This window comes from Mytilus edulis, chromosome 3 (genome assembly GCF_963676685.1).
Source record: "Mytilus edulis chromosome 3, xbMytEdul2.2, whole genome shotgun sequence".
Classification (NCBI taxonomy): Eukaryota; Metazoa; Mollusca; class Bivalvia; order Mytilida; family Mytilidae; genus Mytilus; species Mytilus edulis.
The window spans coordinates 59,513,966-59,530,720 of NC_092346.1; the positions used below are offsets into that span (position 1 = coordinate 59,513,966).

The 16,755-nt window shown below is 32.9% G+C and overlaps 1 protein-coding gene across 1 annotated transcript; it reads left to right on the forward strand.

Annotated features, from left to right (window-relative positions):
- The first annotated feature begins 1,985 nt into the window (after positions 1-1,985).
- On the forward strand, positions 1,986-16,755 carry LOC139516953 (uncharacterized PE-PGRS family protein PE_PGRS20-like). Its single transcript, XM_071307439.1, has 3 exons — positions 1,986-2,122; positions 11,881-12,884; positions 16,598-16,755. Exon 2 carries the CDS (start codon positions 11,890-11,892, stop codon positions 12,835-12,837), a length of 948 nt encoding a protein of 315 aa, XP_071163540.1. The 5' UTR covers positions 1,986-2,122; positions 11,881-11,889; the 3' UTR covers positions 12,838-12,884; positions 16,598-16,755.

Consider the following 16,755-nt stretch of genomic DNA (forward strand, 5'->3'; position numbering starts at 1 on the left):
TAATTTTGGGGCCCTTTATAGCTTGTTGTTCGGTGTGAGCCAAGGCTCCGTGTTGAAGGCCGTACTTTAACCTATAATGGTTTACTTTTTAAATTGTTATTTGTATGGAGAGTTGTCTCATTGGCACTCACACCACATCTTCCTATATCTATTAACCCATCAGATGGATAAAAATAGAAATACATCCGACAAACACACAAAAAGGACATAACCGGGTACTTGTACTTCCCAACCGAACCAAAAGACACTAAGTACAGATATTAGAGTACTCACAGTTACTGACCGCTAGTTCAAAGCCAACAAGTAATAAAATAAAATCATGCATCTAAGACGAAATTTAGTTTGAATTGTTTCACATTTTTTCATGTCGGGACCTTTTATATATTTGTGTATGGTACGGGCTACGTCATTTGATCTCTCTTTGGTAATGATACCCCATCTTATTTTTACAACATAGAAACAACCTTTAGCTAATACATTAGAGAAAGTTCAAGATAAAAGCTTAGGGAACACGATACACCTCAATGGTAGAATTATTTTGCATCTGAACTGACTCCTCGCCTTGATACAGCGTGTGTGAAATGGAAATATATGAATATATATATAAACTTCCATTTGATGGGCATATAAATCCCTTAAAAGATAATACTCAAAATCTGTTTAGCCGAAAAAGGGCCACCTCATTTTACGATTGAATGTTATACGCCTATCAATGATAAGTTATTGGAATTAGGAAAGTCAAAGATCAGGAGATATGTAAACACATGGAGAGAATTTACCAAAAATCAAATGAAAAACTGGCAATCGTTTATTTTGGTTAATGGGCAAGCATAGTGGCAAAAACATGAACAAAGAACAATGAAACTTGAGCAACTTTAAAAAAAATTGTCAAGCGATCTTCTCTTTTACATTGTGATTGTACTAAAACGTGCAAATACATTTTACCTTTTAGACGATATACGTACATTATAAATCATAGTATATGGTTTCTAACTGTTTATGTCAAATTCTTGTATTCATCAACTGTCAATTTTGCAAAAAAAAATAATAAATATTGTAGATAGAGGAGGGTACACGTTTTGTGTAATCAACCTGTTATACAGTTTTAAGCAAATACCCTGAAACTTTACAGGAAGTTAGCACATATATTGAAGTTTTGCATCTTCTATAATGGAATTATTCGAGATTTTTTTCTCATTTTCCCAGACAATGGAACTTGGCAAAATTTAGCTACACATGTAGTTACCACACATATTGCAACGCGGCCATTGGAGACTTTGATCTTTTTTATTTTTTTCAGAGATGGTTATAGGGCAACTATGCATTTGATACCCTTAGTGCCAGAAAACGTTTTGTGGATTGACTATTCATTTTCATTTGTAACTTCGCATGCTTATTTTTCTCTACTCTTTACGCTTTTGAACACAATTAGTTCTTGCGGTTTGTGTTGCAGAATTCGCATTTTCAACTTGTCTTGTGCATTTATCTTCAGCTAGTACCAAGCAAGGATATCTTCTACCGAAATCGCTCTCGTTTCTAGAAATTCGAATAGTCGTCTCCTAATTGGTAACATTTGAAGAATATGGAAAATTATATATGCTATAATGCAACCAAATATTGTTTTATAGTTTTAAAGGAATTTGGCAAATGATTTTATACATAAAATTTAGAATGGAAACGGGAAATGTGTCAAAGAGACAACTCGACCAAAGAGCAGAAAGCCGAAGGCCACCAACGGTTCTTCAACACGGCGAGAAATTCACGCACCAGGAGGCCTTACTCAGATGGCCCATAAACAAATATATAAATCCTTGAATTACTAGTAAACAGCAACACCATCACGAATGTGGTAGGTCAAAATTTTGCAGGTATGGTAATCCAAGTTGTTAATTACAGGAAATAATAGTTAATCACAAATCTGGTGGTTTTTGATATCATGTGTTTCTTACCTAACACCTTACATTAATTGAAATGTGAATCGTTTATAAAAAGGATATGAAGTCATGTAATTAATCTTTTTAGGATTTGACATCGCACATTATAACTTGTATTTAAGAAGGAAAACCCCATCAGCAATCCACTTGTTGTCAAAACATTATCTCCAATGACCTTATAAAACAAGGTAAGTAAATTAATGTAAGCATTTAACATTACGTGGATATTAAATAGCTGAAAATACTGGGTTTATTTTTTTTAACGTTTCATAGGACTTAAATATTTCCTAAAATGTTCGTATGACATATATTCAAAGTATTTTTAAATTCTAGGTACATGTATATTCTAACATGTAAGTTAGGACACAATAACACATCACTTGAGAGGGACTCGGGACGATCATAACAACCATATCGACAAAACCTTGGATTTACTTCGCGAATCCTTTTCATGTGATTTCGGTTTTTAAAGGCTATATATTTATTGTATTAATTGGAAAAACGATTTTTACTCATGTCAACGGGAATTTATAAGATATTTATTTTCCGAGTATCAAATTGTTTCCGGCACTACTAAGAATTAATTGTATAAGGTGCATAGGCGTACATGTATTGTTTACAATAATACGGTACCTGTCTAACGCCCAATTTATGTCACAGTTCAACATAGAATGTCACATTTTAATGTAATTAACAGTTGTTACCACTAATTGTCGTAAAAAAAGCTTTCATAAGAATTTACTACACTTCACATTTGAACATGACTACATGTAAAATTATTCCACTAATTTATCTACCAGAGTCTGAGAGCTTTGATACTAAAACAAGACTTTTCCAAATTGCATAAAATTGCACCAAAACACTTCAAATATCATGTATTATTCATTATGAATACTTTCTACTAAAATCTAATTATTTGATGTAACACGTCTTCTGATTGGATGAAAGATTTTTGTCTATCAGCTCAAACATAATTTTGGTGGACAGTTTACACTGGTTTTCTGTCTGGATGTTAGATTCTTACTTGAAGTGTTATAGATATATTTTGAAATTCCGAATTTGCAAAATAGGAAATATAACAGTATAACTGCAATTAGCGGGACGTGTGTAAGAAATATCTTACCTCAAGGAAAACCCTTTTTTCGTTTTTTTTTAAATAATTATTGAGGATGTTCGCCAGTTGCTTTCTCAAAAGTTTCTAAAGGAAAAAAATGCGAATATATTATCACGAGCATGTCTTTCCATAACTAAAAACTATATCTTGTTCATTTTATTGCACCCCATCAATAGCGGGGTTATTTTTTTAATCACTATGTCTATCCACCGTTACCTTTTAAGTGCAACTCATAAGCCTGAAAGAATTGTGGACTTACATGTATGTTCTATTTTGATTATTTGTAGGATTTACCAATCAATGATAGTTTTGCGTGCGCCATGGCATATAATTTCAAAGATAACTTTTTTTAAAACATGTTCAGTATAGAAAAACTATCTATAAAAATTGAATAGCTGCGATGAAGTAAAAAACAAAATACATTCTATTTCAATGGTTTTTCTTAGTTGTCTTCTTTCCTCGACATACTCATATATGTCGAAGTATATGAACAACTGATAAATGATTGTGTACTGACTTTTGAAGAGCCTGTACAACCCCTATGTTATTACATCCTAATTTTCTGTCAACACTAGATACATGTGTATCTTAACAAAAAAAAAACCAAATAATTTAGTTCCCCCGAACCCCCACCCCCACCTCGAATTGGGAATACCTGTGCGAACAAAATCTGCGACTAAAAATGACGGACTTTACTTTGATAGCTTGTAAAGGTTATATGTATAAATGACTCTGATCTTCGGACTTTGATAATAAACTATGTTAAAATTAAGCAGACTAAGCCAACAGTCACCGTCCTTTTTATTTGTTTTGTTGATGACGGAAAAAATGCCCTAAGACGGCCTTTTCAATTACGTGAAAAAATAAGTAAAGGTTAAATTTGTTTACATGTTTAAGGAAATTTACCTTTAAATGGGTGTCACTTATTTGTGTGATTAACATACGTTGTCGCTTATGTTTATAAGGCCAAGGACAACCTTGACGTGTATTTTGCAACAAAATGCGGATATGTTTTAGCAAAACAATGCAATAAAAATACTTATTATTTTATAAAAAGCTATGCTCTTTTAAAGCTTCATAGATGCTTGGAAAAAAGCGTTTCTCCAATTTTCTTATTTGTTTGTTCGGACAACGTCAAAAATGTTTGCACAATTTGATAGGACAATTGAGCTTTTTACATGTATATCTAGGCTTTTTGTTTTTTTTGACAAAAGTTATACTTTAAAATGATTGGGTTCATTCCGGAATAAATAAATTCTTTTGAAAGTCAAGTTATACATCTTCTAATTTCAAAAACGACTCAATAATTAATAATTTGTAGGACTCGGAACCGCGATGGTACTCTGAATCGCGATGCTCACGCTGAAGTGCGAGGGTCTACGCTGAAGTGCGATGGTTAACACGCTGAAGTGCGATGGTAACATTGTGACGCTAACTTGTTGATATTTACGCTGAAGTGCGATGGTGGTTACGCTGTAGTGCGATGGCCAACTTAAGACTTTGAGTAAAAGCAAAATGAACATGGGCTGTTGTAATAAAATAACACCATTAAAATTTGGTTGCTAGCCTCTTATTTGGAAGATGTTTTAACTTCTGTTTAGATCAAACCAAAGACTTTAATTTTTGTTTTAATCTAATTTTCCAAGTCTCCAATTATTCTTTTAGCACGCAAGAATATGGAATAAGGTGTTCAAAGGAGAAATAAAAAAAGATTCAGCGTGTATGTCTTTATAATAGTACTAAGAAGTGTCCATCTCATTTACTTAAATATTATGATAAAACTTAGTTATAATTGCTCACATTCTTCTTCAATTTATATATACATGTTGTACCTTAAATGTCGGAACGGTATCCACGAAGTAAAAATACCGACAAGTAAATGTATATGCTTTACTAATAGCGAAGCTTGTCAATTATTTCACGAAAAGCAAAGATGAGGATGATAAATTGGGAAGTACACGTAGGGTTTAGTCAAGTTAATTTCTGTCTGACATGTTTTAGATGAAACCATAAAAAAAACCAAGTGCGACGGTGTTCTTTCAAAACAAAACAAAAATATCTCGGGAATAAAACAACATTATACGAACTTGATATAGCAAAATCATTGAAACATGATTGCTAATGCTATCATATTTTTAAATTGCCCACATAAAATCATGTGACGCTTACCGTAAGATAAATTAAGATTAATATATATATTAATATACTGTATTTATCGTACAAAAAGTCTGCGGCATAATTCAGAATACTGGTTAGCCGCTTTGCTGCCTAAAATGGTTTAACATATTTTTTTAACCTCAACATGTAATGCTTAAAACTGTTCAGGAATTGAATTGTTTGTTTCTTTCTTATTTCCTTACTTTTCTTTGTTAACATGAAACCTTCATCTACAAAACCCTATTCTCCTGCCTGCGAATCCATGTTGTATTTTGAAAACGTCATATTATCCAAACGCCCTACACAAAACCATCGCACTTCAGCGAAAGGACCATCGTACTTCGGCGTGGAACATCGCACTTCAGCGTGACCATCGCACTTCAGCGTCCCCATCGCACCTTCGAGTCCTACTTTGATGTTAAAGTTATACTTTAAAATGATTGGGTTCATTCCGGAATAAATAAATTCTATTGAAAGTCAAGTTATACATCTACTCAATAATTAATAATTTATATTCTTTTTTTTTTTAAATACGCGCCATGTACAATTTGGAAGTTTTTCCCCCTGCATAGTCATTAGATATTAGCCATTTATATATTGAGACATTTATTTTATTTTAACAGTCATGTCATCAAGGTACATAAACATCATGTATATAAGCACATGAAACTTTGATGTTAAAGTTACTTGTAGATATTGAAAAGTTTCTTAAGCCTGGTATTCAGTCCGTTAAGTTTTTCCAATTTTCCAATATATGTAAATACAAAATCATCCTTTTTCGAATACAAGGGGAAAATGCCCCCTAAAAAACTCCAAATGCAGTTGACCCCACAGGCTAAGTTTGCCGATTGGAACCTCTCAGTCTTCGTATTTATTCCTCTTTTATGATCATAATATTAGGATGAAGGTTAATACACGAAATGATCATTGAACGTAGCAATTTTTTTTTTAATTTAAAGCATACAATTTTGAAAACTGGTTTATGATTATGTCATGAAATTAAAAATTGTCTTTTCCAATTATTCTTGCCTTATTCCTAAACTCTTATAACCTTTGGCCGAATGTTTTCATGTAAAGGAAAGGGTTTAGGATTGGACAGAATAACAAAAAAGCAAATAATTACAACGGTAGTTCCTTATCATTTATGAACTATAAAATGTATGGTCTATATTGTTTATATCCATATAACTACACATTTATCCTTTAAGGTAAGACCATCGTCATGTCACAATTTGCATTTATTATACTTAATTGTAATTTGCGTTTATCCGTAGGAACTTTTGCATCAATCATATTATTTTCAGAGGGAGGGATTCATGGGATTTTTAAGTTGAAATTTTTTTTCAATGCCAGCGCGAATGTATTTCGTCAGTAAAAATTTGAATTGAGTACAATGTAGTTTTATCAGGGGCACATATGCATAAATATACGGAAGCGTATTGGGGAAATTGTAGAAATAACTGTTTGAAAATTTATATTCAGAAACGTTTTTTATTTTTTGTTTATTAAATTACCATGATATGGATGAGCATTATATAGTTTTCTTTGAAAATAACACCCATTTTGACAGTTGTTTCCTCGTATTCCATATTTTGGTTTTCACAACACTGTCATATGATCGTCAGATCTGAATACGTTTTGCTTCCCTTATTTTATGGGTGGTTTTAAATGCCTGCTTGGTTTCCCCAAAACAATTAGTTACTAGTTTTTGCTTCGCTGACAGCTTTGTCTTTATATATTAGACTGGTGAATAAAAGATCAGCGTAATATAGGTGTGTCGGAATAATGGGGCTGCAATGAACCGCATATCTGAAGTCCAGACTTAAACTTGAAACTATCCCAGATACGATCCTGGTAAACTTATCAATCGTTCAATCAAACCATTCTTAAAATATACGTATTCAGTGGGACTATTATACTAAATGGACTGGAAACCTTATCAATCTGTTGAGATATCATTGTCGCGATAGCGGGATTATTGTTTTTTTGTTAGTATAAGTAATCCCAGGTGTTCAACACTGTAATTAAATCAAATCTTTGAATATTGTGTTCTTTGGAGTAAATATTGATTTTGTTATCAGTAAATTAAATCCATACTAAATATTACACATTTGTACTTTTAATATGTATTATACAATCTATCGGTACCTATTATAGCTAGTTTGCATTGCACAAGGTCATGTTTTTCTCTGACTTTTAATGGCGTCTTTTACACTAAATTCATTGGATGTTGGATAAAATTGAGAATGGAAATGGGGAATGTGTCAAAGACAACAACCCGACTAAATAAAAAACAACAGCAGAGGGTCACCAACAGGTCCTTCAATGTAGCGAGAAATTCCCGCACCCGGAGGCGTCCTTCAGCTGGCCCCTAAACAAATATATACTAGTCCAGTGATAATGAACGCCATACTAATTTCCAAATTGTACACAAGAAACTAAAATTAAAATAATACAAGACTAACAAAGGCCAGAGGCTCCTCACTTGGGACAGGCGCAAAAATGCGGCGGGGTTAAACATGTTTGTGAGATCTCAACCCTCCCCCTATACCTCTAACCAATGTAGAAAAGTAAACGAATAACAATACGCACATTAAAATTCAGTTTAACCCTGAACAGTTGGGGCAAGTATGGACACAGCATTTAAGCTGGATTCAGCTCTAAAATTGGATTGTGATTAAATAGTTGACACAGCATAGGTTTCTGACACAGAATGAATGTGATCTAATGAACTTAAAATATTTTTTTTTGCCTTTGAGCAATTCACTATGCTGTTGAATATTAATCCTCTCAAAAAAATGTTTGAAGAAATTTTCTTTTTATTTATGAAATCTGAAATGAGAAAAATTTAACCCCCTCCCCCATTTTTTCCCCATCCCCCTTTCCCTTTTTCCAAAACTGATCTCAATTCAAATTCCTAATGGAGTTTGCAACAATAATTACTCATTTAAATACATCATAAAAATATTAAAATGTAAAATAAAGTGCTTGTTATCACTGAATGGTAAAGATTGTTTTAATTTATCAGTTGGTAGTAAAAGTGAATATACATTGTATATTGTATAAAACAATGATTTAAGTTGATTCAACTACTATTCTGGACAAAGAAAGATAACTCCAATTGAAAATTTCTTGCTATTGCACAATATTGTGCAATTTGATATTTCTTGCTACTGCGCAATACTGTGCAATTGAAAATATTTGCTATTGCACAATACTGTGCAATTGAAGATTTCTTGCTATTGCGCAATACTGTGCAATTGAAAATTGCTTGCTATTGCACAATACTGTGCAATTGAAGATTTCTTGCTATTGCTGAATACTGTGCAATTGAAAATTTCTTGCTATTGCACAATACTTAATATAATAATTTTGGATCCTGATTTGAACCAACTTGAAAACTGGGCCCATAATCAAAAATCTAAGTATATGTTTAGATTCAGCATATCAAAAAAGCCCAAGAATTCAATTTTTGTTAAAATCAAACTTAGTTTAATTTTGGATCCTTTGGACTTTAATGTAGTCCAATTTGAAAACGGGACCAAAAATTAAGAATCTACATACACAGTTAGATTTGGCATATCAAAGAACCCCAATTATTCAATTTTTGATGAAATCAAACAAAGTTTAATTTTGGACCCCGATTTGGACCAACTTGAAAACTGGGCCAATAACCAAAAATATAAGTACATTTTTAGATTCAGCATATCAAAGAACCCCAAGGATTCAATTTTTGTTAAAATCAAACTAAGTTTAATTTTGGACCCTTTGGACCTTAATGTAGACCAATTTGAAAACGGGAATAAAAATTAAGAATCTACATACACAGTTAGATTCGGCATATCAAAGAACCCGAATTATTCAATTTTTGATGAAATCAAACAAAGTTCAATTTTGGACCCTTTGGGCCCCTTTTTCCTAAACTGTTGGGTCCAAACCTCCCAAAACCAAACCCAACCTTCCTTTTATGGTCATAAACCTTGTGTTTAAATTTCATTGATTTCTATTTACTTAAACTAAAGTTATGGTGCGAAAACCAAGCATAATGCTTATTTGGGCCCCTTTTTGGCCCCTAATTCCTAAACTGTTGGGACCAAAACTCCCAAAATCAATCCCAACCTTCCTTTTGTGTTCATAAACCTTGTGTGTTCATAAACTTTGTGTGTAAATTTCATTGATTTCTATTTACTTAAACTAAAGTTATGGTGCGAAAACCAAGCATAATGCTTATTTGGGCCCCTTTTTGGCCCCTAATTCCTAAACTGTTGGGACCAAAACTCCCAAAATCAATCCCAACCTTCCTTTTGTGTTCATAAACCTTGTGTGTTCATAAACTTTGTGTGTAAATTTCATTGATTTCTATTTACTTATACTAAAGTTATTGTACGAAAACCAAGCATAATGCTTATTTGGGCCCTTTTTGGCCCCTAATTCCTAAAATATTGGGACAAAAACTCCCAAAATCAATCCCAACCTTCCTTTTGTGGTCACAAACCTTGTGTTAAAATTTCATCAATTTCTATTCACTTTTACTAAAGTTAGAGTGCGAAAACTAAAAGTATTCAGACAACGACGACGCAAGACGACGCAAGACGACGACGACGACGCCAACGTGATAGCAATATACGACGAAAAAAAAAGTAATGATTTGGCAAAAATGAAATTAGGGTAGAGATAAAGGGAGGTAGGACCTTTTTCGGGATTTTTGGGATCCTTGCGGGATCCGGGAATATATTTTTGGATTTCGGGATAAGAATTTCTTTAAATTCTGCAATTCGGGATTTCATGTTTTTAAGCCCCGGATCTCAGGATCAGGACCCCTCCGACCACCCCATTAAATAAGCCTTAGTCGGTCTTTGTTTTTTTACACAAGATTTATATCCTACCATTAGTATGTTAATAAGGCTCTCAAAAGAAAAATCACTGCTGGATTGTCCGAGAAGCATTTTATTACACTAATAATGGTCTATTTATAAGCAGTTACATTTATTTCATGTTTGAAGCGGTGAATTTTTTTATTTAATTTGACTTTTACCAAAAGATTCATTAATATTGTAGCAAAGGAGAAGAATAATTGTGGTCTGAGGCCAGAAACACGAAAATAATTGAAACTAACAGAAAGGAAACAAATATCGGACTTTGGAAAAAAGGACAGAGCTTTTGATACCTTATACTGAAATTCTCCATACATTATATATTTTACAAAACTATATTGTACAACACTTACAGTTCACAAGCCTTATATGCCCGCGATTTCGCGGATGCATTCTAGTCCATCTAATGAGTGGAGTCCGTTTCTACTGATATTTTATAGTTTGTAATTATGTTGTACTGCAACATCAATGTCCCAAGTCAGAGACAGCTTTCGGTAAACAACATCTCCGAGGATGTGCGGCGTACTATCCCGTTCGAAAGAAGTTTTATACAGTCACATATATCTATGGAAGAATTTAGTAATGGTTTTACGTAATTTGTTGTACCGGAATCTCTGACTTACTAATTTACCAGTAATACTACTACATTGCGTACATTAAAATCCAAATGTCACTAAAGGCACGGACATAGCGAACGATTTGTGATATATAAACACCGTTAGATGGTGTCAAATGAACATCATCATGAAAAAAAAGATTATTAACAAAGAGCCGAGGGAGCGAAAAATCGTTTCTATTGTCGTTAATTTTAGTGTAGAGTTTCACATAGAACATTTAAAATTTTAAATCTAGGAAAAGACAGATATCATCATTTGTATTTTATTTATTTTAAGTAAAAATCTTAGTTCCTTTCGGTAAATTTTGGAAATATTTTTAGAAAATTCTTGATGATTTAATGAACAAATATCACGATAACGGTTATTGTTGTTGGATTTATCAATAAAATGCAATTTAGATGTATCTTTACTGAATTTGGTCATAATATAAACCATAATTCATAACAATACAATGGACAAGTCTGATTTTACAGGGGCGCAATTGGTGTCCATTTGAATACCTACAACCTGTCTATTATAATTTAGTTGCCGAAACATACATTAATATCATCAAGGAGAAAAATGACAGCTTCAAGCATCTTATCACATCTCCTGTTAACATATCTAATCTAGCACATTTACCTAAAGAAGGCTTTAAATGATTTGCAGCAAATATATTTGCATTCAGATTTACCAAACGACCATTTAATTAAATAGGAAAACTTTTGTTTGATAAAATTGTGTGGAAGTGTAGTGTAAAGAACTGAAAAGATAAAACTGTCAAAAGAACAAAAAGACCAAGATGAAACGAAATGTTCTAGGTTTTTTGTATTGTTTATGAAACAAATACATAATCGGGTTCTTCAAATGTGTGGGGTATGTTTTAAGCTGTCATGTGGTTATAATATGATTTTTCACTATATAAGAACTATATGTGGAGCACACCGACCTGATTAAGAAAAATCAAGATATATTTTATCAGACTTAACGCGTTTTCACAAATGTCTTTCAAATTCGTACTTTTTTCGTTTTTTTTTACTTTTTTAATTCGAGTCTTTTGTTAACGACACGCGCGTCTGTCGTAAACAATTTTACTGGTTTCGTATCTATGATGAGTTAATGTTACTTCTAAAATGCCACTGTGTAAAATGCATAATAACCTGTGACAAGACAATGATTTATTTACTCAATTAACTATATTTCAGAGTACAACTATGTTACCAAATTGTCGATACATCTTTGTCGTCCTTGTTTGTGTAACTCAAATGTCGGACAGTCAAGTTTATAACGATGGCCAAAGAGGAGAACCTGGAAGACCAGGAAGACCTGGTCGCCCAGGTAGAGGCGGGGGAGTACGAAGAGGTGGACGAGGGGGAGTAATAGGAGGTGAGGGTGGAGGAGGAGGCGGAGGTGGTGGCGGTGGTGGCGATGGTGGCGGACGTGATGGAGAACCGGGAAGACCCGGTGGATACAGTTGGAGCTATTCTGATGGTGCAAATGGTGGTGGAGGAGGAGGTTGGTTTGATGGAGGAGGCAGAGGAGGAAATGGTGGGGATGGTGGGTGGTATGGCGGCGGTGGTGGAGGACTTGGAGGAGGGAACGGAGGGGGAGGAGGTTGGTACAGCGGCGGTGGAGGCACAGGTGGAAGAGGTGGTGATGGAGGTTGGTATTATGGCGGGGAAGGAGGCAATGGAGGATCCGGTGGTGGTTGGTATGGAGGCGGAGGAGGAAGAGGTGGGGGTGGTGGTTTAGATGGAATGCCAGGAGAACCAGGTGGAGATTATTACTATGATGCGTACGGTCCAGATACATATTGGTATGATTATGATTATGGCAGTCCATTAGGATCTCCTGGTAAACCTGGCAGACCTGGTAAGCCTGGCAATCCATCAGGATCTGGTAGTCCTGGTAAACCTGGAAGGCCTGGAAAACCGGGTGGATTATCAAAAAGTAGACGCAATAAACAGAGAAAATCTGGAACACGAAATGGTGATGGAGTGGTTTTTCTAGAATCAAGTGGTAATTCTGGTAACCCAGGGAATCCTGGTGCTCCTGCAGGAGGTCCGCCAAACCGAGGTGCTTCAGGTGGAAAAGCAAAGGAAAATAGTCTACGAAAATCATCTGGCCAACAAGTGTCTACACGTCGTGGAAAGGCTGTTTAAATGCCTTAAAAGATATATGATCTCAAGATTATGGAAATATGTTTTAGGTAACATTTTGATATTTAACTACATGTAAAATGTTTAATTCTATAAGGGTTTTCCTTTTTGCTAAAAAAATATGAATATGGTCATAAAAGAATATTGAAAACTATGTTTTCCGCTTAATAATCTTAAGACCGAAAGAGGTATGGCCATTTCCCCCTCAATTCTTTTCATTCGATAAGATTGGTAAATCATGTTTTAAATAGCCCGATAGATGCTAATTATAGTACATTAAAATACGTCACATCATCTATTTTCATACCTTGAACAGGTATTCCTACAAAAAACAAGGCCAAGACTATTGATTTTTTATATTGATTTTATCTAATTGTTAACACTCTTTATGGGCATAAGTACCATACCACGTAACTTGTCAGGAAGCCAAATAATATTGATCAAATTCAAATGGGATGGTGTTCTCATTCTGAATAAATGTATATCTGTATTTGTCCTGGTCTTTTAATGTTTTATCGTCTATAAGATAAGATAATATATATATTAACCGGAGAACATCTTACATCAGCTGGCCATAGAACATCTTGTGTTACTTACACATGTTATATGGCCTTTTCTGGCATTTTAACAAATCGGCCCTTCGTTGTGATACAGATGCAACAGCTTCTTGAAGTTTTACCTATACAATCACGATTTGTAGTGTAATTGATTTGTTCTGTTTCTGATGACTTAGATACCGTTGTAGGACGGTGGTAAGAATTTCAGTACTATTATCTACACAGTTAGTGAATTGGCGACAAAACTGATTGCTGTTGACTGCATTTGTTACATATTATACCATGTTCAAAAAAAGTTTCGAAAAATTGTTTGTGTTGTTTTGAAACTTGTATTTTATGTTATGTGTATATTACACATGCAACATTTGGGATTCATTGCTTTAGAATCAATTCTCGTGTTGTTGGTTATGTATAGGCACCTACTTCAGTCTGACGGCAGACGGCAGTTGTTCCTTGCATATATGTTATCAATGTTAACACATGAATAAATGGAAAGTAAGTCAAGAGTATGGACAGTCATAGGAATGCACACAATAAGCGATACAGTATTTTTTTTTAATAAAATGATTTATACTATATAGTCAAAATGAACCAGAATGACTCTATGAATTAAGCAAACATCAGAAAAAATATGATAGTTATCTTTAATTCTTCAACATATATATACAACAGATATATTACATATTACACAAAACTATCACAAGGCAATGATTTTAAGTATAATGACATATATAATCAGCACAATAATTAGGAATTAAATGTTATGACACCTTCGGTTTCTTGTACCAGAATATTATTCTTTAAAAAGTGTTTCTCAAAAACATTTCTCATACATCTTGCATCACACAAATATTCATAGAGGTAAGTTACATAGTGTTTTACAGTGTATATAAATAGTCTAATAAGATCAACATTACTGTTTAAATATTTAAGAAAATTCCTTCTTGTGAAGATACAATATCTCGCTATAGATAACATAAAATTGACAAAACTTACATTTACGCCTTTGATAGATCCAAATAAACCAAACATAAATACCTCTTCATAAACTAAATTATCAATTTTGTCAGAATCAACAGTATCAAATAAAACTGACAACTTTTGTTGCATAAACAGATGAAATTGTACTAATTCAGAACATAATAGAAATAAATGAGTAATATTTTCTACTTCCTTTTCACATACATCACATACATTGTAATTTAAAAGTTTCATAGTCATAAGTTTAGAATTTGCAAAAATACAACAATGTGCTATTTTGAAATCTAGATCCAATACTATAGATGGTGTCCAATAAAAATTAACGTTTTTCCATACTTTACAAAGATCATTCTCTTCAATCTCAAAAACTTCCGTCCACTTATTATAGCAAATAGGATGCTGACATAGTTTACCAGTAAGTAATAAATACAATTCTTTTGTCGAACACATAGAAAACTCTGACAATTTGTCTTTGAAAATGACATTAATATTTATAGAGCGAGAAACATTTCTCCTACGAATATTTTTATGAATAATTTCTGTCCATTCTTTAGGCAATACAACTTTTAAAGTATCATATCTTTTTACAATACTGTTAATATCACAATGATTAGTTACATGTTGTATCATCTCAACTAAAGCCATTTCTGGTAAAAAAAAACACTCTATAACTTCATAACATATATCTTTTACTTGAACAATTCCAGCATTTATAAAATCATACCATATAACAGTTTTTCCATTGAACAACACATTTGGATAACAAAATAAGGGTTGATCGTATACATTTTCAGTGCCAAGATCAAATTCAATATCATCTCTTAAGAGATCAAAACCTTTAAACATTTCTTTGTAAACATTAGGAATGCACTTCAAGTTTCTGGTAAAGACATGAATATTATTTCTTCTGATAAGTTCATATTTAAAATTTTTGAAATAAAATATTTAAATGTAGACTTCCATAGCACTTTATAATTCTTGTCTAAAAACCTGGCCAAAAATTTTAACAAAAAATGCATAAATCTTTGATTCAATATCAGGTAACTGTTAACCTCCATTACACTTTTGATCAATGATGGTGTTATATTTTACTAAGTGTGCACCATTATTCCACACAAAATTAACACATGTATGCATTTTTAATATCTCGTAAAACATGATCTGGCATCGATGTTACAAACAAAGAATACCATAATCTTGACATAAATAATGAGGAAATAACATTCACTCTACCCCACATGTATTGTCAATTGCCTCTGCATCCACAAATTTAATAAGGACTTAATTTTACTAACTTTGCCACTCCAATTTAAATGATCACAAACAGTTTTGTCTTTGCCAACATACACTCCTAACAATAAACTATAGTTTTCGCAAACTTGCAAATTATATTTGTTTTTTTCATTATCAGTTATTCTACCATTGCCAATTGGCAATATCTCTGATTTTTGCCTATTTATTTTGTAGTTTTATGCTCTTATGATTGAACCACCGCGATACTTGACCATCATATTCTTAATAAGGAGGTTTATCGGTACAATTTAGAGATGTTGTTTTTTATATAATAAGGACACACTGAACCAATTTAATTTTGACGGAAAATGTAGCATAAATTGCCACAGTCACGAAAAACATAACTTTTTTTTGGTTTGAAATGTCCTTCTTGGGGGATTCCCTGTTTTTTCCACCTAAAAACACCATAAATTCCGCTAATGGACTTTCATCCTTTTTGAGGTTTAATTAGATATTTATCACACATATCATAATATATGTAAATCGAGATATTGATAAAAAAGCATTTTTATTTTTTGTTTTTATAGTAAATTTTATTCTGTTGGCACTTTTTGAAATTGGCCCTTCTGTGAAAAAAATCCGGACAAATTGGCCCTACCTCTTTAATTATTAATATCAAGTATTTTAGATTTACATATTGTTAAACCCGCTTCATCGGTTAATTTGTTTAGAATTAACACCATGAAAAGCATTTGAAACTCATATGTACCTTGACCTATAATTGTTTACTTTTATAAATTGTAACTTGGGTGGAGAGTTGTCTCATTGGCAGTTCATACTACATCTTCCTATATCTATAAAATTTGTCAGATACAAATTAGCTTATTCAGACAGCAGAATTATGTTGAGTGTAGTTATGTACTATTTTGAATTTATGTTATTATAAATCATTGCTCCCTCGGTATCTTTACTTTCTTTTTATTTATTTTCAGATATGCTACATCCTTCAAACTTGTATTGACAAACAGACAAAGTTCTAGCATTGAAGAATCTGTGTTTGACTAAATGAAGCTTTAACTTGTAATCATTTCGATATGATAAAGACTATATGTAGTTTTAGTGAATTTTTATTAAATTTTTATTTCTCGTA

Bases quoted from the DNA above. Each gene is read 5' to 3' on its own strand.
- LOC139516953 (XM_071307439.1), top strand. From the start codon at position 11,890: ATGTTACCAAATTGTCGATACATCTTTGTCGTCCTTGTTTGTGTAACT.